Source organism: Ornithorhynchus anatinus, chromosome 5 (genome assembly GCF_004115215.2).
Source record: "Ornithorhynchus anatinus isolate Pmale09 chromosome 5, mOrnAna1.pri.v4, whole genome shotgun sequence".
NCBI lineage: Eukaryota > Metazoa > Chordata > Mammalia > Monotremata > Ornithorhynchidae > Ornithorhynchus > Ornithorhynchus anatinus.
In genome coordinates this window covers 56,323,471-56,346,704 of record NC_041732.1, presented here as the reverse complement: position 1 = coordinate 56,346,704, position 23,234 = coordinate 56,323,471, and the positions used below count along the sequence as shown (strand labels likewise).

General features: G+C 50.9%; 2 protein-coding genes across 2 annotated transcripts in view; one reads left to right on the top strand and one right to left on the bottom strand.

Moving 5' to 3' along the window:
* Positions 1-7,434: 7,434 nt before the first annotated feature.
* Positions 7,435-10,250, bottom strand: B3GALT6 (beta-1,3-galactosyltransferase 6). The gene has a single exon (XM_007662768.2). The coding sequence runs from the start codon at positions 9,882-9,884 to the stop codon at positions 8,868-8,870; it is 1,017 nt and encodes a 338-aa protein (XP_007660958.2). The 5' UTR covers positions 9,885-10,250; the 3' UTR covers positions 7,435-8,867.
* A 102-nt stretch (positions 10,251-10,352) lies between these two features.
* SDF4 (stromal cell derived factor 4) overlaps positions 10,353-23,234 on the top strand; it is a 54,823-nt gene continuing 41,941 nt past the window's right edge. The window contains exons 1-2 of the mRNA XM_029065529.1: positions 10,353-10,455; positions 21,079-21,435. Of these exons, the coding sequence (XP_028921362.1) occupies positions 21,131-21,435 (305 nt within the window). The 5' untranslated portion in view covers positions 10,353-10,455; positions 21,079-21,130. The remainder of the gene's footprint in view (positions 10,456-21,078; positions 21,436-23,234) is intronic.

Here is a 23,234-nt window from a genome sequence, read left to right as displayed (position 1 = left end):
ACTGTTCTAAGCGCTGGGGTAGATACAGGGCAATCAGATTGTCCCACGTGAGGTTCACAGTTAATCCCCATTTTACAGATGAGGTAACTGAGGCCCAGAGAAGTGAAGTGACTTGCCCACAGTCACACAGCTGACAGATGGCAGAGTTGGGATTCAAACCCATGACCTCTGAATCCCAAGCCCGGGCTCTTTCCACTGAGCCAAGCTGCTTCTCTGGGCACCCTACAGTCCTCCTGGGTGGGGGACCCCGGGGAGGGGACAGAGGCCTCCAGGGGTCACCTCGTCCATGCCCCTGTCTCCAGTCAGGGCTCCCCTTTTCTCCGAAAAAACCACAGGGGCTGCCCAGCCCACCCCTTGGAGCCAGGAGGCTCACAACCCTCTGCATGGCCATGTGTCTCTTGAACTGTGACTGTGAGCCTCCCGTGGGGCAGGGACTGTGTCCAACCCGCTTGCATCCATCCCAGTGCTTAGTACGGTGCTTGGCACATAATAAGCGCTTAACAAACACCATTAATATTATTATTACTGTTAACTGTAGCAGGAGGGATTTCACAGGTTGGAAGCTGCACTGCATAGCGGATAGGGCACGGGCCTGGGAAGTAGAAGATCATGAGTTCTAATCCTCGCTCTGCCACTTGTCTGCTGTGTGACCTTGGACAAGTCACTTCACTTCTCTGGACTTCAGTTCCCTCACACAGCAGACAAGTGGCAGATCCCAAGCATGTTATTGTTAGAACCCAGCTCCTCTGACTCCCAAACCCAGGCTTTTTCCACTAGCCTAGGCTGCTCTCTGTCTTGACTGCTTCATACATGTGTGTAGGTGAATGTGTGTGTGTGTGTTTATGTATGTACCTGAATGCAAGCACAAGTTCATGTTTCTATACCACTGCACACATGGGGCATGTCGCTACTGTGTCTGTGATTGTCTCCATATATGTATGTATGCATCTGTATGCATGCATTCATTTGTTGGTAGGAATGCATCTCTGTGTATGTTTTTGATTGGGCTCTGCCACTTGCCTGCTGTGTGACCTTGGACAAGTTACTTCACTTCTCTGAGCCTCAGTTACCTCCTCTGTAAAATGGAGATTGAGACTGTGAGCCCCAAGTGGGACAGGGACTGTGTCCAACCCAATTTGCTTCTATCTGCCCCCAGTGCTGAGCACAGTGCCTGGCCCAGACTAAGGGCTTAACAAATACCATAATTATTATTATTAGTCTGTAAACTCATTGTGGGCAGGGAATGCGTCTATATTGTACTCTCCCAAGTGCTTAGTGCGGTGTTCCGCACACAGTAAGTGCTCTATAAATACGATTGATTGGTCGATTGGATGAGTGAACGAAGTGAAGGAGCTGGCTTCAGAACCCACTTCCCTTTCTCCCTCACCTCTCACGACCTGGAAGTGACCCCCATCCAAGGCTTCAGTTTGCCCGTCTGTGAAACGGTCTGCAAAGAGCTCAGGATCCCGTCGACGTGCAGAATCCACGGGAATCCCATGCGAGACTGGCTGTTCTGTGGCCTGTCTGGGGGGGTCTGTGTGTGTGTGTGTGTGTGTGTGTGGCGGGGGACGGGAAGACCCCAGACCTGGGCTCTGAGTGGCAGAACCGGTTTCCCCCCGGAGGGGTCGCTGACCGGGCCTGTGCCCAGCTATCCCGGGCCAGATGCTGGCCCAATCAGCACGGTGGCTCAGGGCCGAGGGGAAGCGATGTGCTCAGAAGCGGTAGGAATGTCCACCGAGCCGCTCTGCCTCGTCATCTGTTTATTTTTCACATCCCTCCTGAATCCATCTCCCCGCCGAGGCCCCCAGACTCCACGAAACCCACGCGGAGAGCGGCCCCGCTCCCTCTGCTGACGCCCCAGCCCTTGGCGAGACGATCTGGCGACGGGGCGGCTCTCGCCGCAGCTTTTCTGAGACAGCCCCCCGGCCCGGGTGGGCCTGGGCAGCCGCTGCTGCCACGGGCATGGCGGAGGAGCGGGGGTGGGGGGAGAGGGGGGACGGCCGGTGCAGTGGAGATGAACAGTCCCTCTGAGCAGCAAGACAGAGGGCCGGAAAACTTGGAAAGACAGAAAGGGAGTCGGTGTCTCCTCGGGCCATTGGCCCACCACCCTGCTGGAGCCAGAGCGGCTAGGGCAGGCTCGGAAGCCTAGGCCCGGATGCAATAATAATAATAATAGTGATTGCGGTACTTGTTCAGCGCTTACTATATGCCAGCGTAAGAAGCAGCGTGGCTCAGTGGACAGAGACCGGGCTTGGGAGTCAGAGGTCGTGGGTCCTAATCCCGGCTCTGCCACTTGTCAGCTCTGTGACTTTGGGGAAGTCACTTCACCTCTCTGGGCCTCAGGTACCTCATCTGTACAATGGATTAAGACTGTGAGCCCCATGAGGGACAACCTGGTTATCTTGTATCTACCTCACTGCCTAGAACAGTCGCTTGGCACATAGCAAGCACTTAACAGATATCATTTATTTATTTATTTATTTTTACTAAGCACTGGGGTAGAAACAGTGTGGCTCAGGGGAAAGAGCCCGGGCTTGGGAGTCAGAGGTCATGGGTTCGAATCCCTGATCTGCCACTTGTCAGCTGTGTGACTGTGGGCAAAGCACTTCACTTCTCGGTGCTTCAGTTACCTCATCTGTAAAATGGGGATTAACTGTGAGCCTCACATGGGACCACCCGTTTACCCTGTATGTCCCCCAGCACTTAGAACAGTGCTCTGCACATAGTAAGCGCTTAACAAATACCAACATTATTATTATTGGGTTGGACACAGTCCCTGTACCACAGGGGGCTCACAGTCGCAATTCCCATTTTACAGATGAAGTAACTGAGGCCCAGAGAAGTGAAGTGACATGTCTAAGGTCACACAGCAGGCATGTGGCAGAGCCAGGATTAGAACCCTGGTCCTTCTGGCTCCTTGGCTGCTGCCCAGGGCACTTCCCCCCCCCCCCCAACCTCCCCCCCCAGGCTATCTTGACAGCATTCCTCACCCTCATCCCCTATCTGGGCTGGAAGTAGAAAGGTCAGCACCCAGTAGCCCCAGGCCAAATGGCCAACCCAGGAAGCAGAAAGGACCAAACGAAAACTCCTATCCATCAGCTTTAAAGCACGCAGTCACAATGCCCACTCCTAACATACCTGGATGCTCTCCTACTACAACTCAGCCCACACACTTTGCTCCTCTAAAGCCAAACTCACTGCACCACGATCTCCTCTATCTCACTGCTGACCTCTTGCCCACATCCTGCCTCCGGCCTGAAACACCCTCCCTCTTCATATCCGACAGACAAGCACTCTCTCCACCTTCAAAAAACTACAGAAGGCACATCTACCCCTCAAGAGACCTTTCCCGACTAAGCCCTCATTTCCTGTTCTCTCAATGCCTTCTGCGTAGCCTTTGCACCTGGATTTGAGGAAAGGTGGGACTTAGTCTGGGAAGGCCTCTTGGAGGAGATGTGCCTTCAGTAAGGGGGGAAAGAGTAATTGTCTGGCAGATTTGATGAGGGAGGGCATCCCAGGCCAGAGGTTGGACATGGGCCAGGAGTCGGCGGCGAGTCAGGAGAGATGGAGGCCCAGTGAGGTGGTTAGAGGCACCAGAGGAGCGGAGTGTGCGGGCTGGGCTGGAGAAGGAGAGAAGGGAGGTGAGGTAAGAAGGGGACACGATGATGGAGAGCTTTAAAGCCAATGGTGAGGAGCTTTTGTTTGATATGGAGGTGGATAGGCAACCGCCGGAGATTTTTGATACCTGTTTATTTGTATTGATGTCTGTCCTCAGCCCCCCACCCCCACCCCCTTAGATCCTAAGCTTTTTGTGGGCCGGGGTTGTCTCTCTCTATTGCTGTACTGAACTTTCCCAAGTGCTTAGTACAGTGTTCTGCACACTGTAAGCTCTCAATAAATACGATTGAATGAATGAATGGCTTGCCTGAGTAGAATCAAAAACAACTATCAAGTTCAAACTGAAGATCTGCCAATTTGTTGGAAAAATCTGGTTGTCTTTCAGGTTCATGGCTAGAGTGGGCAGGCAATGTGTCTGTTATATTGTTCTATGGTATCCTCCCAAGATCTTAGTACAGTGCTCCGCACACAGTAAGAGCTCAATAAATAGGATCGACTGTCTGACAGACTCCTGGTCTGGGGCCGCAGCCCTCACATAGGCGCCACACCTAACTTGTCTTTGAGAAAAAAGCCTCAGCCCCTGTGCTCACTCAATCATATTTATTGAGTGCTCACTGTGTGCAGAGCACTGAACTAAGCACTTGGGAAAGGACAATACAACAATAAACAGACACATTCCCTGCTCACAATGAACTCACAGTCTAGAGGTAGGGAGAGAGACGTCAATAAAAATAAATAAATGACAGATATGGCTATGCAGACAATCATTCCCCTCCCCGCCCTGCCCCGGAAGGCATTCACGTTGGGGCTGCTTGAGAAGGAGCGTGGCCTAGTGGAGAGAACATAGGCCTGGGAATCAGGAAGACCTGAGTTCTAATCTCGGCTCCGCCACTTGTTCATTCAATCGTATTCACTGAGAGCTTACTGTGTGCAGAACCCGTACTAAGCCCTTGGGAGAATACAATATAACAGACACATTCCTTGCCCACAACAAGCTTACAGTCTAGAGGGGGAGACGGACAGTAATGTAAATAGAGATATGTACACAGGTGCTGTGGGGTTGGGAGGGGATGAATAAAGGGAGCGAGTCAGGGTGATGCAGAAGGGAGTGGGAGAAGAGGAAAGGAGGGCTTAGTCAGGGAAGGTCTCTCGGAGGAGTTGGGTCTTCAGTAAAGCTTTGAAGTGGGGGAGAGTACTTGTCTGACCTTGATACCTCCCAGAGCTTAGTACAGTCCTTGGCACAAAGTAAGTGCTTAACAAATACCACAATTATTATTATTAGCACAGTGCTCTGCATTCAGTAGACATTCAATAAATACTATTCATTCAATTGTATTTACTGAGCACTTTCTGTGGGCAAAGCACTGTACTGAGCACTTGGGAGAGTACAATAAAATGATAAACAGGCACATTCCCTGCCCACAATGAACTCACAGTGTAGAGGGGGAGACATAATTATTATATTATAATTATAATTATAAGCACTGTTCTAAGCACTGGGGGAGGTACAAGGTGATTAGGTTGGACACAGTTCCTGTCCCACATGGGACTCACAGTCTCAATCCCCATTTTACAAATGAGGGAACTGAGGCCCAGAGGAGTGAAATGACTTGCCCAAGGTCACACAGCAGACAAGTGGCAGAGCCCGGATTATCAGAAAGCTTGTGACTGTTCATAAAGGGGTTAAAGAAAATTTTAATTACACCCTCACTTACCAAGGAGAGTTAAACTTGAAATTCATTCATTCGTATTTATTGAGTGCTCACTGTGTGTAAAGCACTGTACTAAGCACTTGGCAGAGTACAACATAACACCAGACACATCCCTGCCCACAATGAGCTCACAGTCTAGATGGGGAGACAGACACTAATATAAATACATAAATAGATAAATAACAGATATATACAGATATGTACATATGTGCTGTAGGGAAATCTTGATTATTCCCAACAGTAGGGAGTAGAGTTGCACTTGTCATTTCAGGATATACACCAGACCACCACTTTCCCCACCTTCAAAACATTTATTGAGATCACCTCTCCTCCAAGAGGCCTTCCCTGATTATGCTCTCTTTTCCCTGACTCTTTCTCCCTTCTGTGCCATCAACGTGCTTGGATCTGTGCCCTTTGGGCATTTGATTTGTGCCCCACCCTCAACCCCACAGCACTTATATACCTATCTATAAATTACTTATAAATTATTTATTTATATTAATGTCTGCCTCCCCATCTAGACTGTAAGCTCGTGGCGGGCAGAACACGTGACGACCAACTGCATTGTATCGTACTCTCCCAAGCGCTTAATACAGTGCCCTGCACAGGGTTAGAGCTCAATACATACAGTTGGTGATGATGACGAATGATGATGGTAAAAGCTTCCCAGGAATTCCAAACCTGTCTAGCCTACTTTTTAAGGGTATTTGTTAAGCGCTTACTATGTGCCAGACACTGTTCTAAGCGCTAGGTAGAGATAAGCTTATCAAGTTGGACACAGTCCCTGCTCCTCATGGGGTTCACGGTCTTAATCCCCATTTTACAGATGAGGTAACTGAGGCCCAGAGAAGTTAATTGAGCTGCCCAAGGTCACCCAGCCGACAAGCAGCAGAGCCGGCATTAGAACCCGGGCCTTCTGACTCCCGGGCCCGTGCTCTGTCCACTAGACCACGATAGACACTACGAAGAATATTTTTTTCATCATGTTACTGAATCATCCTCATCATTATCATCAGTGGTGTTTATTGAGTGCTCACGGTGTGCAGAGCACTGTACTCAACACTTGGGAGAGTACAACCAGAGAGTTGGTAGACACGTTCCCTGCCCACAGTGAGTTAACAGAAGTGATATCTTCACGCCTTTGTTTCCGAAGCAAGCCACCTCCGGAAGCCGGCTTATGTAGACTCCGAATATCTGCCTCTTTTAGCTGCTGGGTCGGCACCATTCATTCATTCACTTCAATCGGATTTATTGAGCGTTTACTGAGTGCAGAGAACTGTACTAAGCACCAAGCTAGAGCCCCACCATGGCAAGGAGAGACTAAACACCGTTTAACAGCTGCCACAGCTGCAGCTGAAGAGAAGCTGCCTTGGTGGCATTGAAGAACGCTGACCGGGCAGCTCCCATGAGCCATTTTCCTGCTTCTGGAGTTGAAGCTGCAACTTGGGAATATTCTTTTGGGCACCAAACCTGAAAAAGTCCCCTCGGCAGACCCTCTCCTTCCCCTCGGCAGACCCTCCCCTCTCTCCAGGGCTCAGCCCAAGGAAGCTCAAGCGCTAGGATCCTAGACTGGGAACCCCATGTGGGGCAGGGACTGCGTCTGATCTGATCTTATGCTATCTGACTCAACGCCTAGTAAAGCGCTTACTCTGTGCCAAGCACTGAACAAATATGACCACTCCATACCTGTGTTCTGCATTCCTTGGGGAGCAGCTTGGCTTGGTGGAAAAAGCCTGGGCATGGGAGTCGGAAGGTCCTGGGTCCTAATCCCACCGAATCTGCTGTGTGACCTTGGGCAAATCGCTTCACTTCTGTAGGCCTCAGTTACCTCAACTGTAAAATGGGGTTTAAGATTGTGAGTCTTATGTGGGACAGGGACTGCGTCCAGCCTGATTAACTTGTATTTACCACTATGCTTAATGGGTACAGTGTCTGGCACACAGTAAGCACTTAAGCACCATAAAAAAAATTATTCAGCCCCTACCTCCCCACCCCCAACCCAAATTATTCAATTCCACCTCCCTGTCCCTCACAAATAAAACCCCACCACCTCCGCCTTGTTGAAGTACAGAGAGGAGTCTTAAAAAGGAGACGACGAGACCGGTTTACATAAAACACTGTTATTTAAGATAAATTAGATTCCTCTTACCACCTTAAACATGCAGCAATTTGGGATCCTGAAATGCAAACTGTCATAACACAAACGAGCTGGCTATCCACACTTCATACTAATAATTCTCAGACCCCTTTAAATAAATTTTAAAGGACTATGAACTTCACACTCTGCTTTAAGTTTTTGGCAACACCTGATATATTTACAAGATTTATAAATAGATCACAGTTAAACAGAGAATTGAGTGTACAGTACTAGTCTCCTGGCAAAGAACCATTTAATTGCTCTGCGACCGTTAAATCTTCGGTTCACCAGCTACGAAAAATAGTACGTCCACATCCGGCGTGATAGATGAACCCCAAGTAACAGTTGCTTTACTGAGGAGTTTAGACCCTGGTGTGAGGCATCCAAAACCAGAGTCGATATGCAGTTGTTTCTCTCCCTGCAAAGAATTCTTCCCTAATACAGAAAACAAATTTTGAAGCCCAAAGGAGGTTTACGTGGTCCTCACCCCCAAAAAGGTATTAATACTTGGTTCCTTTGGTATACGTTTTACAAGGACAGGCCAGAAGTCTAAGTCTAGGTGTCTGAAGCCACGCTGGTCTTCCTTCCTAGATGACGGCTAAATTGGCTCAGGAGAGGGGAGAAAAAAAATCAGGCATGTTGACACGGGTTTTTACTAATCGTAAGCCCAGGCCACAGGAGTCACATCCTTGGAGAATCCAATTCTGGATGCACCGCTCCAGGACAGACTCAGCCGTAGCTTCGTCACCTGATTTTTCCCATTTAAAGGGGTCCGTACCTCCAAGAAATGTCTCCCGTTCTTAATTTAAGATACCCTCGGTCCTTTTTCTGGTTTCGGGTCTGCCTGATGAAGCTGGTAGTTTCCCAGAGCTCCTGGCCCGCGGGTAAAATAGCAGCACTGAATTCCACTCCCAAGCATCAACAGTGCGGTGGGTTTGCTCCGAAACCAACAGCGGCTGTGTTGGTTGGGCCCTCTCCTCCCTTCCGCCCCGAGTTCTGGGCTCTGGGTCTCTCCAAACGGGCCCTCTAACCTGCCTGAAAAAAGGCCGGGTTCGGCCTGAGTTCCCAACTCGACCCTGGGTGAGGTGGACGGGGCGGGGAGGGACCGGGTGGCCCCCGGACCGTGCTCTCCCCCGGGGTTCGAGTCATGCCGGCCCGGTCGCTTCCCTTCCGGACGTCGGGCCGGTGTTCCCCAGCGACCCCGGCCCCTCGGGCGGCCGGCCTGCCCCTCGGGCTCGCTTCAGGGCGGGCTTCGGAGGGGGGAGATTTTGAGACGTCCACTTGGCGCTAAAGGGTCGGAAGGAGGATAGGAGAGGCCCGGTCCACCCCCACCCCCCACCCAGAGAGTCCCAGGCAGGAGGCGGAAGGGTCGCCACCGGGCAGGGCGGCCGGGTCCGCCCTCAGGGGATGCCATCCTTCCTCTGGCAGCACTGCGAGGGGGGCACGGCCCAGTCGTAGATGTAGGACAGGCGCAGCTTGACTTCCTCCTTGCAGAGCTTGCCCTCCCGCGCCAAGGTCTGGTGTTTCTCCAGCATGTCCTCGATGCTCTGCTTGTGCGTGACCAGGTACTTGTTGTCGCAGCCGCGGGACTTGTACTCGGTGTCGAAGCGCGGGTCGTGGACCCGCTGCACGTCGACGGGGGCCAGCCAGGCGCCCAGGGACACGTCCTCGCTCTGCCAGGCGTGCAGGTAGTCGCGACTGAGGCTGAGGAAGCGCACCAGGTCGGCGGACAGGACGTAGCCGCCGCCCAGGGCGTAGGGCAGATAGTAGTCGCACAGCAGCCAGGCCCCCTCCCGCCACCGGCCGCTGGGCTTGACCCGGCCTCGCCCGGAGAAGAAGCCCCAGTAGAGTCGGCGGCGGCGGGCCGGCTCCCGGGCCCTCAGCTCCTCCAGCAGCGCGTCCAGGCGGGCGAAGGTGTCGTCGTCGGCCTTGAGGACGAACTGGAAGTCCAGGTGGCGGTCCAGCCAGGCGTACATGGCCAGCACCTTGGCCGTCAGGTTCTCGTAGGAGTCCCTGAGCTGGGGCAGGAGCAGGAGGTCGCCGTGGCGGTCCTGCTCCAGCTCCAGCCCCCGCAGCTCGTCGGCCGCCAGCCCGGCGGTGCCCACCACGAAGCGGCCCCACACGTCGCCCGGCCGGCCCGGCCTGGGCGTCGACAGCCACGTGCTGCGGATGATGCTTCGACGCTCGGCCGCCTTGGGGCCGCTGGCCACCAGCACGGCCAGGAAGGCGCGGGCCTCGGGGGGCTCCGGCGGGCTCGGGGGCCCGGGCCGGGCCTGGTGAGGGAGACCCCGGGGCGAGGCCGGCCGCAGACCCTCGGACGTGCACTTGGCCAGGTAGAGCAGCACGGCGCCGAAGAGCGACAGGCCGCCGAGGCCCAGCGCCGTCTTGTGCCTGCAGACGAGGCGCGGCAGGTTCATCGCGGCCCGTCCGCCAGGCGGCGCTGTGGGCCCGCTCCCCTACCGCCAGGCGGCGCTGTGGGCCCGCTCCCCCACCGCCAGGCGGCGCTCCGGGCCCGCTCCCCCACGCCGGGCTTGCGCGCGCACCCCGCTCTCCTCCCTTGGGGGGAGGGGGGAGCGCGCATGCGCAAGGCCTCCTCAAGCGAGGCCCCCAAAGCGCCGCTCCCTCAGCGCCTCCCTCCGGCCTCCCCGCCACGAGCGAGGAAGGAGACGCCAACCGAAAGGGAGGAGCGTGCGGGAGGCTTCGCCGCGGTGACGTGGAGGAGGGAGAGAGTTGCCGCCCGTCCCCGCCCCGCCGGACGGCCGCGGAGGGAATCGGCGGAGCCCCGAGCACGTGACCCCTCCCCGAGCGTCCACCGTCACGTGACGGGGGCGACGGGCGCGGCGCTTCCGCCAGGACCAAAGATGGCGGCGGGCGCCCGCTGAGGGTAAGGGCGGTGACGTCGGGCCCTTTCCCGGAAGAAAGATGGCGGCGGCCGGGGCAGCCTCCCGTTGAGGCCGACGCCGCTGGCTCGTCCTTCGTCGCGGCCAGGTGAGTGCAGGCAGGCGTTCATTCAGTAATATTTACTGAGCGCTTACTAGGTGCAGAGCACTGCACTCCCCTCCCTCCCCAGCTCTGCAACCCCTTGGGAGCCGGAAGGACCTGGGTTCTAATCCCCACTTCGCCACTTTCATGCATTCATATTTCTGGAGCGCTCACTGTGTGCAGACTCCTGGATTAAGCGTTTGGAGGGAAGCATTCATTCAATCGTATTTATTGAGCGCTGATTATGCGCAGAGCACTGGACTAAGCGTTTGGAGGGAAGCATGCATTCATTCAAAAGTATTTACTGAGCGCTATGTGCCGAGCACTGGATTAAGCGTTTGGAGGGAAGCATTCATTCATTCAAAAGTATTTACTGAGCGCTATGTGCAGAGCACTGGATTAAGCGTTTGGAGGGAAGCATTCATTCAATCGTATTTATGGAGCCCTGACTATGAGCAGAGCACTGGATTAAGCGTTTGGAAGGAAGCATTCATTCAAAAGTATTTATGGAGCGCTGACTGTGTGCAGAGCACTGGATTAAGTGTTTGGAGGGAAGCATTCATCCAAAAGTATTTATGGAGCGCTGACTATGTGCCGAGCACTGGATTAAGCGTTTGGAGGGAAGCATTCATTCATTCAAAAGTATTTATTGAGCGCTGTGTGCAGAGCACTGGATTAAGCGTTTGGAGGAAACATTCATACATTCATTCAAAAGCATTTATTGAGCACTGACTATGTGCAGAACACTGGATTAAGCGTTTGGAGGGAAGCATTCAGTGGAAAGAGCCTGGGCTTCGGAGTCAGAGATCATGGGTTCGATTCCCGGCTCTGCTACTTGTCAGCTGTGTGATTTTGGTCAAGTTGCTTAACTTCTGTGTGCCTCAGTTACCTCATCTGTAAAATGGGCATTAACTGTGAGCCTCACGTGGGACACCTGATGACCCTGTATCTACCCCAGCGCTTAGAACAGTGCTCTGCACATAGTAAGCGCTTAACAAATACCAACATTATTATTCATTCATTCAAAAGCATTTATTGAGTGCTGACTATGTGCCGAGCACTGGATTAAGCGTTTGGAGGGAAGCATTCATTCATCCAAAAGTATTTATTGAGCGCTGTGTGCAGAGCACTGGATTAAGCGTTTGGAGGAAACATTCATACATTCATTCAAAAGCATTTATTGAGCACTGACTATGTGCAGAGCACTGGATTAAGCGTTTGGAGGGAAGCATTCATTCATTCAATCTTATTGAGCGCTGACTGTGTGCAGAGCACTGGATTAAGCGTTTGGAAGAAAGCATTCATTCAAAAGTATTTATTGAGCACTGACTGTGCAGAGCACCGGAGTAAGCACTTGGAGTGGGCAATTCGGCACCAGATAGAGACCATCCCTGCCCAGTGACGGGTTCACAGCGTTGCTCAGTGGAAAGAGCCTGGGCTGGGGAGTCAGAGGTCGTGGGTTCAGATCCCAGCTCCGCAGTTTGTCAGCTGTGGGACTTTGGGCAAGTCACTTCACTTCTCTGGGCCTCAGTGACCTCATCTGTAAAATGGGGGTGAAGACTGTGAGCCCCACGTGGGACAACCTGATCAGCTTGTATCTTCCCCAGGGCTTAGAACAGTGCTTTGCACATAGTAAGCGCTTAACAAATGCCATCATAATAATAATGTACAATTCGGCAACAGATAGAGACAATCCGTGCCCAACAGTGGGCTCACAGTCTGAGGGAGACAGGCCACAAATAAAACAAGTAGTCTGGCGTAAATATCATCAAGATAAATAGAATCATAGATATGTACACATCATTAACAAAATAGAGTAATAAATAATATATACACATATGCACAGTGCTGGGGGAAGGGGGAAGAGCAGAGGGCGGGGGAATGGGGAGGGGAGGAGGAGAAGAGGGAAAGGGAGGGCTCAGTCTGGGGCCTGGAGGAGGTGGGCTCTCAGTAAGACTTTGAAGAGGGGAAGAGAGTTAGTTTGGCAGTTGTGAGGAGGGAGGGCCTTCCAGGACAATGGTAGGATGCAGACCGGGGATCGGCGGCGGGACAGATATGAACGAGGGACCTCGGACAAGTCACTTCACTTCTCCGGGCCTCAGTTACCTCCTCTGTAAAATGGGGATGAAGACTTTGAGCCCCATATGGGACAGGGATTGTGTCCAACCTCATTAGCGTCTCTCTGCCACAGCTCTTAGAACAGTACTTGGCCCAAAGTAAGCGATTAACAAATGCTGTAATAATTATTAATATTATAAAGGGAACCCCTTTGGTTGCGTTGGGACATTTGCTGTCTGGAGTCCCCTTATATGCCGCTGCCCCGTTGGTCCCAGTTCTGGGCTTTATTAAGAACTTACTGTGTGTTCTAGGAAGCAGCATGGCCCAGTGGATAGAGCCCGGGCCTGGGTTCTAGTCCCGGCTCCACCACTTGTCTGCTGGGGGACGTTGGGCAGGTCATTTTATTTCTTTGGGTCTCAGTTACCTCATCTGTAAAATGGGAATGAAGACCTTGAGCCCCATGGGGGACAGGGACTGGGTCCAATCTGATTAGCTTGTGATGATGATGATGGTATTTGTTAAGCACTTAGTATGTGCCAAGCACTGTTCTAAGCACTGGGGGGGATACAAGGTAATCAGGTTGTCCCACGTTTTACAGATGAGGGAACGGAGGCGCAGAGAAGTTAAGTGACTTGCCCAGAGTCACACAGCTGGCAAGTGGCGGAGCCGGGATTAGAACCCATGACCTCTGACTCCCAAGCCCGGGCTCTTTCCATTGAGCTACACTGCCTCTCACATGCTGTTGTGTCTACCCCAGCAATTAGAACAGAGCTCGACACATTATAAGCACTTTACAGGTACTATTCTTATTACTGTAGATTCAAGGTAAGCAGGGCAGGTACAGTTCTGTGCCACACAGGGCTCAGAGAGGTTGTGACTCGTCCAAGGTCACATAGCACACCAGCCGGTCAATCAGCTGGAGCAGAGCACTGTATTGAGCGTTTGGGAGAGTACAATAGAACAGAGTGGGTAGACACATTCCCCACCCAGTCTAGAGGAGGTCTGTGGTAGAGCTGGGACCACAACAGGGTCTCTCAGGTATGGAACGTAATCAGGTCTTGCTTTTAATTCTTGTATCACCAACCGCCCTTTGGTTTCATTTGCCAGCTACTCGTCCTCTCTTAACTTAGAGAAGCAGCATGGCTCAATGGAAAGAACCCGGGCTTGGGAGTTAGAGGTCATGGGTTCTAATCCCGGCTCCACCACTTGCCAGCTGTGTGACTATGGGCAAGTCACTTAACTTCTCTGTGCCTGTTACCTCATCTGTAAAATGCGAATTAAAACTGTGAGCCCCACTTGGGACAACCTGATCACCTTGTATCCCCCCCAGTTCTTAGAACAGTGCTTTGCACATAGTAAGCGCTTAAATTCCACCATTATTATTAACTGTCATCTCTTAACTGTGGGTGTCTGTCTTAACTGTGGGTGTCTCTCAAGGCTTTGTTTCGGATTAATAGTACTTATTGAGCTCTTAGTACTTAGTACTGAGTACACAAGAAGCAGCAGGCTCAGTGGAAAGAGCGTGGGCTTGGGAGTCAGAGGTCATGGGTTCTAATCCCGGTTCCGCCACTTGTCAGCTGGGTGACTTTGGGCAAGTCACTTAACTTCTCTGAGCCTCAGTTACCTCATCTGTAAAATGGGGATTGAGACTGTGAGCCTCACGTGGGACAGCCTGATCATCTTGTATCCCCTCCCCAGCGCTTAGAACAGTGCTTTGCACTTAGTAAGCGCTTAACAAATGCCATTATTATTATTATTATTATTATTAAGTACTTTGGAGAGTACCATAGAAATATTCATGTTGCACCTGGAGCTTACAGTCCAGCAGGAAAAACTGACACTAAAAGGAAATATAGGCAGGGGGAAAGGAGTCCCATTTAGACTGTGAGCCCGTCATTGGGCAGGGATTGTCTCTATCTGTTGCCGAATTGTCCATTCCAAGCGCTTAGTATAGTGCATTGCACATAGTAAGCGCTCAATAAGTACTATTGAATGAATGAATATTAACAGTTATGGTATTCAGCACCTATTCTGTCAAACACTGTACTAAGTGCTAGGGTAGATATAAAATAATCCCTGTCCCAGGAGAAGTGCATAGGAGGGAGAAAAGATATCGAATCTCCATTTTAATAATAATAATAATTATGGTGTATGCTAAGCACTTACTATGTGCCAGACACTGTACTGAGTGCTGGGGTAGATACTAGCAAATTGGGTTGGATACAGTCCCTGTCCCACGTGGGGCTCACAATCTCAGTCCCCATTTTACAGATGAGGATACTGAGGCACAGGGAAGTGAAGTGACTTGTCCAACATCACCCAGCCCACAAGTGACAGAGCCTGGACTAGAACCCATGTGACTTGCTCAAGGTAGGCAAGTAGTGCTATGCTGCCACCCTGCAATTTTGGGGGGCTCTGGGTTCTCAGAGAAGCATCTCCTGCCCCAGGAGAAGGTGCCTTTGTGGACACGGTAGCTTCAAGGGGTTGTCCCATTTCACTCACTCATTCAGTCGTATGTATTGAGCGCTTACCGCGTGCAGAGCACTGTACTAAGCACTTGGGGGACTACAATGCGGCAGTAAACAGACATTCTGGGCCCGCCTGCCTGGAAACCCCTACCCTGGCTGTGAGGGGGCTGGGAGAGTCTGGCTATCCCCCACATGAGAGACTTTGGGACCTGCCTGCTTGGGCTTTGAGCCTGGAGGGGACCAGGGCTAGCCACAGTTCTGGCTCCGCTCCGACTTGGAAAGGGCCTGGGCCTGGGAGTCAGAGGACCGGACTTCTAATCAATCAATCAGTCAGTTCATTCGTCATATTTATTGAGTGCTTACTATGTGCAGAGCACTGTATTAAGCTCTTGGGAGAGTATAAAACAACAGAATTAGGAGGTAAATTCCCTACCCCTAATGAGCTTACAGTCTGGGGGAGGGCATACATATGAATTAATAATTTATAAGAGAATTTAAAGATAGATACGTAACTGCTGTGGGATTGAGGATGGTGAGATATCAAGTGTCCATAGGTCAGAGATCGCCACATACCCTCCTCGTGACTTTGAGCAAGTCACTTATCTTCTCTATGCCTCAGTTCCCTCATCTGCAAAATGAGGGTCCAATATCTGCTCTCCTCCCAACTCAGACTGTGAACCCCATAGGGACTTGATGATCTTGTATCTACCTCAGCCCTTAGTACAGTGCTTGGCACCCAGTAAGTGCTCAACAAATACCACAAATTATTATCATCATCATCTGGAGGGAAATTGCTCCACCAAGGTTAGGAATGGGACCCAGGTGTCCCTGCCTGCCCCGCAGCTGAAAACTCCCAGAAGGGAGCTAAGTATTTATTCGTTATGGCAGAGGCAGCCTGACAGTAATTCAATTCAGTAGTATTTATCAAGCGCTTAATGTAGGCATAGCACTTGGGAGATTATAATACAGTGATTATAATAGACACATTCCCTGCCCACAATGAGGTTAGAGGCTAGAGGGGAAGAGAGGGCTTCTTCGGCAAGTCATGTCTTAGTGGGTAGGGGATTTTCCCTGAAGATAGGGGCAAGGGAGATGTCCCCTCTCCTCTGCATTCATTCCACCGTGACCTTCACTCTCACTCCAGCTCTGACCTCTCCCCTGCTCTCTGACTTCCCATTTTCTCCTGTGTGGAACATCTTCACTTGGACCGAAAACTAAACTCCTTCCTCCAGATCCTTTCCCATCTCTCTTGTCCTTGACTCAAATGCTGTCTCCTTGCTCTCACTCGCTCCTCCTCCTCGCTCCTCCTCCGAGTCCCTCTCCAATCAATTCATTCATTCATTCAATAATATTTATTGAGCGCTTACTATGTGCAGAGCACTGTACTAAGCGCTTGGAATATACACTTCGGCAATAATAATGTTGGTATTTGTTATGCGCTTACTTTGTGCCGAGCACTGTTCTAAGAGCTGGGGTAGACACAAGGCAATCAGGTTGTCCCAGGTGGGGCTCACAGTCTTAATCCCCATTTTACAGATGAGGTAACTGAGGCACAGAGAAGTTAAGTGACTTGCCCACAGTCACACAGCTGACAAGTGGCAGAGCCGGGATTTGAACTCATGACCTCTGACTCCAAAGCCCGTGCTCTTTCCACTGAGCCACGCTGCTTCTCTGCAACAGATATCTCGGCAACCGATAGAGACAATCCCTGCCCAATAACGGGCTTACAGTCTAATCGGGGTATTTACCAAACACGTCCTGTGTGCAGAGAACTGTATGTACTAAGGGCTTGGGAGTCCTGCTAGCTTTTCCTCATTTCCCACACATGATCATCATTTATCATCATTATTAATGAATTTCTGAAGTACTTACTGTGTGCTAAGTGCCAAGGCAGATACAAGTTTATCAAATTAGATGCAGTCCCTGTCACGATCAATTTTTTTTTTTTAATGCCCCTTTTGCAGATGAGGAAGCAGGTTAAGAGAGGTGCCTGAGGTCACCCAGCAGCCCAAAGGCAGAGCCAAGACTAGAACCTGAGTCCCAGGCCTGAACTTACTTCATGAGGCCCCTATTCCTCCTCGCTGCTGTCCCTGCCCCAAACTTCTCCTCACTCCAGTCGAGGAAACTGTTTTTCTCCCACACTGATTTGATCGGAGCCTCCAGAAACTCCTATATCAAATCAGTTTGCCTTGTCAGAGTCAAGCATCGAAGCCTCTCCTCTGGCTACTGCTGTTGTTCCTGCCTCCTCCTCCGGCACATCCTCTGTGCTCTGCCTAAGCACACTTGCTCAGTGCTCCTTGCACGACTTAAGACTCTGCCGTATCCCCGAGCTGTGGCCGATTTTAATGTCTGTCTCTCCCTATAGACCGTAAACTCCTTGTGGACAAGGATTGTGTCTACCGGCTGTGTTGTACTATCCCTAGTGTTTAATACAGTGTTGTGCACATGGCCAGCACTCAATAGATACCACTGATTGATTTTTCTAATTGCCTGGCCATCTGAAGACTGTGAGCCCCATGTGGGGCAGAAATTGTGTCCAACCTGATTAGCTTGTTTCTACCCCAGTGCTTAGAACAGTGCTTGGCACATAGTAAGCGCTTAACAAATGCAATTATCATTATTATTATTATTAAGGGAGTCCCTTTGGTCGCCCCAGGACGTTTTCTCCCTGGAGCTTGTCTGTATGCCACTGCTCCGATGCTCCTAGCTCTGGTCTTCATTAAAAATTTACTGTGTACTCTGGGAAACTGCATTGCCCAGTGGATAGAGCTTGGGCCTGGGAGTAGAAGGACCTGGGTTCTAATGCAGGCTCTGCTACTTGTCTGCTGAGTGACTTTGGGCAAGTCACTTCACTTCTCTGGGCCTCAGTTACCTCATCTGTAAAATGGGGATGAAGACTGTGAGCCCCGTGGGGGACAAGACTGTGTCCAACTTGGATTAGCTTGTATTTAGAACAGTGATTGGCACATAGTAAGAGATTAACAAATTCCATAATTATTATTATTACTATTATTATTACCTCCCTTGTCTCTGAGGGGTAGGGATTGCGTTCGGTCTGTATATTCTGTTTCTGCCCAGCACTGTTGGGCACAGTAATTGCGTAAAAGTGCCATAGTTATTATTATTATTACCATCACCTCTTTCCCTTCTCCCTTCCTCTCTCCGCCTTTTCTCCCTCCCATTTCTCTTAGGCCCTGTCCTGTCTGAAAGCATCCCAGAGTGATTCAGCTGTCCTTCACTTCACCCCTGTTGCCCTGATTGTGCTTTTCCACCCTGCCATTCCTCCAGCACAAAGCTCAGAAAGAGAGATGTCTGCCATTTGTACCCGAGACTTCTGCCATTTGTACCCCTCTGGGACCATCAGTTTTTTTTAATAATAATTTTGGTACTTGTTAAGCACTTCCTATGTCCCAAGCACTGTTGTAAGTGCTGGGGTAGATTCAAGTTGGTCAAACACAGTCCCTGTCCCACATGGGACTCACACTCTTATTCCCCATTTTGCAGTTGAGGTAACTGAGGCCCTGGGACATGAAGTAACTTGCCCAAGGTCACACAGCAGACGTGTGGTGGAGCTGGGATTAGAACCCATGAGCTTCTGACCCCCAGGCCCCGGGCTGTATCCACTACATCATGTTGCTTCTCTGCTAAGCCATGCTGCTTGTCTGTGTGTGTGTTTTTCTGGTTCCCACCCAGATGATAAATTCCCTGGTGGCAGGGTCAGAAGCATTGTGGCCTAGTGGAAAGAGACCCACTTGACTCCCAGGTTCTAATCCCAGCTCTTCCACTTGCCTCCTGGATAACCTCGGGCAAATCACTTCACTTCCCTATGCTTCAGTTTCCTCAAATTTATTCTCCCTCCCCTTTGGACTGTGAGCCCTGTGTGGAAAAGAGGCTGGTTCTCTTCGGATCCCCTTCTATCTACCGCAGTGCCTGGCACATAGTAAATGCTTATCTTATGGGCAGGAATGATATCTTCCAACTCTGTTGGATTGTACTCTCCCAAGCGCTTAGTAGAATGATCCGCACACAGTAAGAGAAGCAGCATGGTGTAGTGGATAGAGCACGGGCCTGGGAGTCAGAAGGTCTTGGGTTCTAATTCATTCAATAGTATTTATTGAGCGCTTACTATGTGCAGAGCACTGTACTAAGCGTTTGGAATGTACAAATCGGCAACAGATAGAGACAGTCCTTGCCCTTTGACAGGCTTACAGTCTAATCGGGGGAGACAGGCAGACAAGAACGATGGCAATAGAGTCAAGGGGAAGAACATCTCATTAAAACAATAGCAAATAAATAGAATCAGGGTGATGTACATCTCATTAAACAAAATAAATAGAGTGATGAAGATATATACAGTTGAGCAGACGAGTACAGTGCTGAGGGAATGGGACGGGAGAGGGGGAGGAGCAGAGGGAAAGGGGGGAGAAGAGGGTTTAGCTGCGAAGAGGTGAAGGGGGGTAGAGGAAGCAGAGGGAAAAGGGGAGCTCAGTCTGGGAAGGCCTCTTGGAGGAGGTGAGCTTGAAGTAGGGTTTTGAAGAGGGGGGGAGAATTAATTCTAATCCCAGATCTGCCACCTTTCTGCTCTGTGACCTTGGGCAAATCACTTCTCTCTGCCTCAGGTACCTCATCTGTAAAATGAGGATTAAGACTCTGAGCCCCATGTGGGACAGGGACTGTGTCCAACCTAATTTGCTTGTCTCCACCCCAGCGCTTAGTAGAGGGCCTGGCACATAGTAAGTGCTGAACAAACATCATAATGAATTAAAGTGCTCAATAAATACCACTGACTGATCGTGAACACATACCACGATTATTATCGTTACTATATGTCTCCCTTTTGCCAGAATTAGAACCCATGACCTTCTGACCCCCAGGCCCGTGCTCTGTCCACTACATCATACTGCTTCTACATTAAGGCACGCTGCTTGTCTGTGTGGGACCTTGGGACCCGTCTGGGAAGGGTCAGGGTTCGACCCTGAGGAGGGGCTCAGTGCCAGCTGCGGGAGATGACCTTGCTGCTGCCCATGGCTTGGGGCCCTCAGATTTGCCTCAGTGGAGGCAATGCCCCTGACAGGTCGCAAAGTTAGTGCTTGTTGGCTGTGAGCCTTGTGCGGGAATCTGCAGCTCTCAACTCTCTCACTTGCAGAGAAGCAGCCTGGCATAGTGGATAGAACACGGTCCTGGGACTCGGAGGGTCATGGGTTCTAATCCCGTCTCCACCACTTGTCTGCTGTGTGACCTTGGGCAAGTTACTTCACTTCTCTGTGCCTCAGTTTTCTCATCGGTAAAATGGGGATTAAGACTATGAGCCCCACGTGGGACAGCCTGATGATCCTGTATCTACCTCAGTGCTTAAAACAGTGCTTAAAACAGTGCTTGGCACATAGTAAGCACTTAACAAATACCATCATTATTATTATTATTACTTCTGAGCACCAGGACAGAAGTAGACTGTAAGCTCGTTGTGGGCAGGGAATGTGTCTGTTTTTTGGTTATGTCATACTCTCCTGAGCGCTTAGTACAGTGCCCTGCACACAATAAGCACTCAATAAATATGGCTGACTGGCTGAGCCCCTTGGCTCAGTGGCCCCCTTTGTGCTCCCTGGGCTTGGGGAAGGCCTTCCTGTTGGGGAACGGTAATAGGTTGGGTTTCTAGGCATTCTGGATTGCTTCCTTTACCTCCTTGTATAAATAACCTTTGACTTTTGGAAGGTAAACATTACAGATGGCTAGGTTTGCTTTGTGTTTCCAGCTGAGTAAATGTTCCCAACTAGGTCAACCCAAAAGAATGGTGATGGGTCACACAGCTTAACATGGTTCCTCTGTCCTTAAAATTGAGTTGCTGGGTGAGGGGCTAATGGACAGAGGGAGGGAAGCAGGAAGAGAGGGAAGGAGAGACATTATATTAATGTCTGTCTCCTCCTGTAGACTGTAAGCTCGTTGTGGGCAGGGAATGTGTGTGTTTATTGTTGCGTTGTACTCTCCCTAGTGCTCAGTGCAGCGCTGTGCACACAGGAAGTGCTCAGTAAATACGATTGAATGAATGAGAGGGGGAGAAAGTGACTCTGACTTTCCCATTTCTCTCTTGCATATCAATCCCCAGGCCCAGCTGGGGCGAGAATCTGCGTGGGGCGGCGCCTGGGTCCCAAGGCAAGATGATGTCCAAGCAGGCCTTTCTCTGCAGCCTGGGCTCTCTTTACATATCCCTCCTGCTAGTCTTTCTGCTCATGGACGTCTACGCCAGGCCGGCTAACAATTCGGCCTTAAAGGAGAAGGGAACCGACAGAGATGAGAATGAAATCCTTCCCCCGGACCACCTGAATGGGGTCAAGATGGAGATGGACGGGCACCTTAACAAGGAGTTTCACCAGGAGGTCTTTCTGGGCAAGGACATGGAGGAGTTCGATGAAGATTCAGAACCCCGAAGAAACAGGAGGAAGCTCATGACCATTTTCTCCAAGTGAGTCTTGGGCACGGCTCTTGGGTCACCCCAGGACCCTCCCTGTCCTATGAGGGCTCCACAAATCCTGTATGTCTTACAGCTCCCCTTCTGCCCCCCTCAAAAAAAAATGGAGTCTGGCTGAGAGACAAAAGGTAGAGATGTGTTCGTTGCCTCTCCCATTTCACAAATGGTCAATCTTCTGTTCCCCCCAGCCTTCCCCAGGGTTGTGGTGGGAGGAGCCTGGCTGCCCACAGGTGTCCTTGGGGACCCCTAGGGAAGGGCGGGCTGGGAATGGGAGGGCAGTACTGGCAGTGGGGATGAGAGCATCTCAGTCATGCCCCTGGGTCTCCCGCCATTCTAAACTGCCAGCAGAGACTGGGAAGAAGTGGCAGGTATTTCGTCTTTATGTTCCTCTCTCCGTCCCCTGCTACTCAGCGTCACGCACTGTTTAGTTGAGGCAGAAATAATAATAATAATTACGGTATTCGTTAAGCACTCACTCTGTGACAAGCACTGTCCTAAGTGCAGGGCACCAACATGGATGGGCCCAGTAGTCCATTCTGCCTTGTTGCAGAGAACATCTCTGTAGAGGGTGAGCTGCTTGAGCTGCAGGAAAGTTTGAAGCGTTGGCGGCTTAGGCAGCGAGGCCTAGCAGAAAGAGCACGAGACAGGGAGTCAGGAGACCCGAGCTCTGGTCCCAACTGTGCCAGTGGACTGTGTGACCGTGAACAAGACACTTAACTTCTCTGGGCTTCAGGGACCTCTTTGGAAAGTGAGGATAAGATAATTCATTCTCCTTAACTCTTGGATTCTGAACATCATGTAGAATGGGTACCGGGTTCAGTCTGATTAAACCTTTGTATCTCTCTGCTCTTATAGAGATTGTCATTTAATAAATACAGTAGTATTCATTTATTCGATTGTATTTATTGAGCGCTTACTGTGTGTAGAACACTGCACTAAGTGCCTGGGAAAGGACAGTACAACAATAAACAGACACATTCCCTGCCCACAAGGAGCTTAAATAAATTACAGATATGTACCTAAGTGCCGTAGACACCAGAAACTGAGGACCCCTGGAGGGTGGACTGCTCAGTTAAAACTGTGAGAAGGTAGGCGGTGGAGAAGGCCAGAGAGTGCCACGCCATGCTGAGGGCAAGCAGAGAGAATTTGGGGGCATACATCTTCCCCAAACCTCCTTTATTCTTCCAAAAATGGGAAACCACCGCACCGTGACTAATAATAATGATATTTGTTAAGCGCTTACTATGTGCCAGGCATTGTACTAAGTGCTGGGGTGGATATAAAGAAATCGAGTTGGACAGAGTCCTTGTCCCCTGAAGGGCTCACAGTCTTAATCCCCATTTTAATGAGGTAACTGAGGCCCAGAGAAGTGAAGTGACTTGCCTGAGGTCACACAGCAGACAAGGGACAGAGATAGGATTAGAACTCATGACCTTCTGACTCCCAGGCCCATGCTTTATCCACTACACCATGCTGCTTGGGAGGTGTGGGGTGGGTCGAGGGAGGCACGGTGAGCATGCGGTCGGGAGCAGGGGCAGCCGACCAGCCTGTTGAGGGATTGTCAGGGGGGCCGTGACCTCCTTGGTCTGAGGCAGAAGCCCGGCCTGGATGGCTTCAGCCACTACCCCTCCCCTTTCAAATCTGCCAGGCCTTGGCTCTTGCCCCCTCCCCAAATTCTGGAAATCCCGCCTCCAGTCAGTCAGTCAATCAATAAATACGATTGAATGAATGGAGTCACAACTCCATGAGCCATCAGGCAGAATTGAACTGTGACGGAGTTTTCTCTTTCCGGC

Coding starts and splice junctions, on each gene's coding strand:
- B3GALT6 (XM_007662768.2), bottom strand. CDS start 9,884: ATGAACCTGCCGCGCCTCGTCTGCAGGCACAAGACGGCGCTGGGCCTC.